Raw genomic sequence first — 1030 nt, 5'->3', positions numbered from 1 at the left:
TGTTGATTCTGTTGTCTGTACATGAGAGTTGAATGAGATCAACATGGTAGCAGTAAGAATGTGAAAGGACCACAGCCCTGCAGAAGGACAGCTTCTTAACAAAGAGCACCACTGGTAACATGACAGCAATGTTCCTTATCAATATGCTCATCCCAATCTGGGCAATCCTGGCATTGGTGAGGATGGTGGTGTATCTCAGCGGATCACAGATGGCTACAAAACGATCAAAGGCCATGGCCAGCAGAACCCCAGACTCCATGAAAGTAAATCCATGAAGAAAGAACATCTGGGCAATGCAGCCATTTAAGGTGATTCCTCGAGCTTCGAACCAGAAGACACCAAGGGTAGTGGAAAGCGTGCACAGGGATAAGCTCAGGTCTGTGGCTGAAAGCATAGAGAGGAAGTAATACATGGGCTCATGAAGGTTCCGCTCACGAAGGACCACAAATAGGATCATGCTGTTCCCAGAGAGGGCGATGACATACAGGAGACAAAAAGGGATGGAGATCCAAACCTGGGCTGCTCTCAGGCCTGGGATACCCGTCAGGAAGAAGGTCAGAAGTTGAGCATTGGAATTATTGAGGGGCAACATAATGAGGGACTGAGAAGACAGGGATATTTGAATAATTGAACAGAACACATAATAAGTATATAGCTATCACTTAGAATATCTTGCTGGCACTCTCATGTTCATTGAATTACTACTGCTGATCCTCTAAGAACATTAGTTTTTTCTGAGCTTTCTAGTACTAAACACTTCTTTCCATGCCTCTCCTCAGTTATTGAAAACAGAGGATTCCTGAATTATGTCTCAAATTTGCCTCAAATTATGCCTCAAAATTATACATCAAATTTTCTTAAGTCTGTAATTTTCTTTGGTGACAAAAACATCACAATTAAGTCATCCCTGCCTGTAAATGTTCCCAGTAGAATATTTAAACAAAATAAGCAAATTGGTTTCCAGCATTTTTTACTGAAGTATAATTAATATACAGTGTTATATTTCTTTCAGGTATACAATATAATAATA

At 40.7% G+C, this 1030-nt stretch overlaps 1 protein-coding gene across 1 annotated transcript; it reads right to left on the bottom strand.

Annotated features, from left to right (window-relative positions):
- Positions 1–7: 7 nt before the first annotated feature.
- On the bottom strand, positions 8–646 carry LOC103679846 (olfactory receptor 51F2-like; the record flags this gene model as incomplete). Its single annotated transcript, XM_008709377.1, has 1 exon — positions 8–646. A coding segment is annotated over exon 1 (585 nt), but the record flags the coding sequence as incomplete, so codon positions are not given.
- Between the last annotated feature and the right edge of the window lie 384 nt (positions 647–1030).

The sequence above is a fragment of the Ursus maritimus genome, unplaced genomic scaffold (assembly GCF_017311325.1).
Source record: "Ursus maritimus isolate PB19 unplaced genomic scaffold, ASM1731132v1 scaffold_1938, whole genome shotgun sequence".
NCBI lineage: Eukaryota > Metazoa > Chordata > Mammalia > Carnivora > Ursidae > Ursus > Ursus maritimus.
Note: the sequence above shows the minus strand (reverse complement) of the source record. Positions and strands in the feature narration are given on the sequence as shown.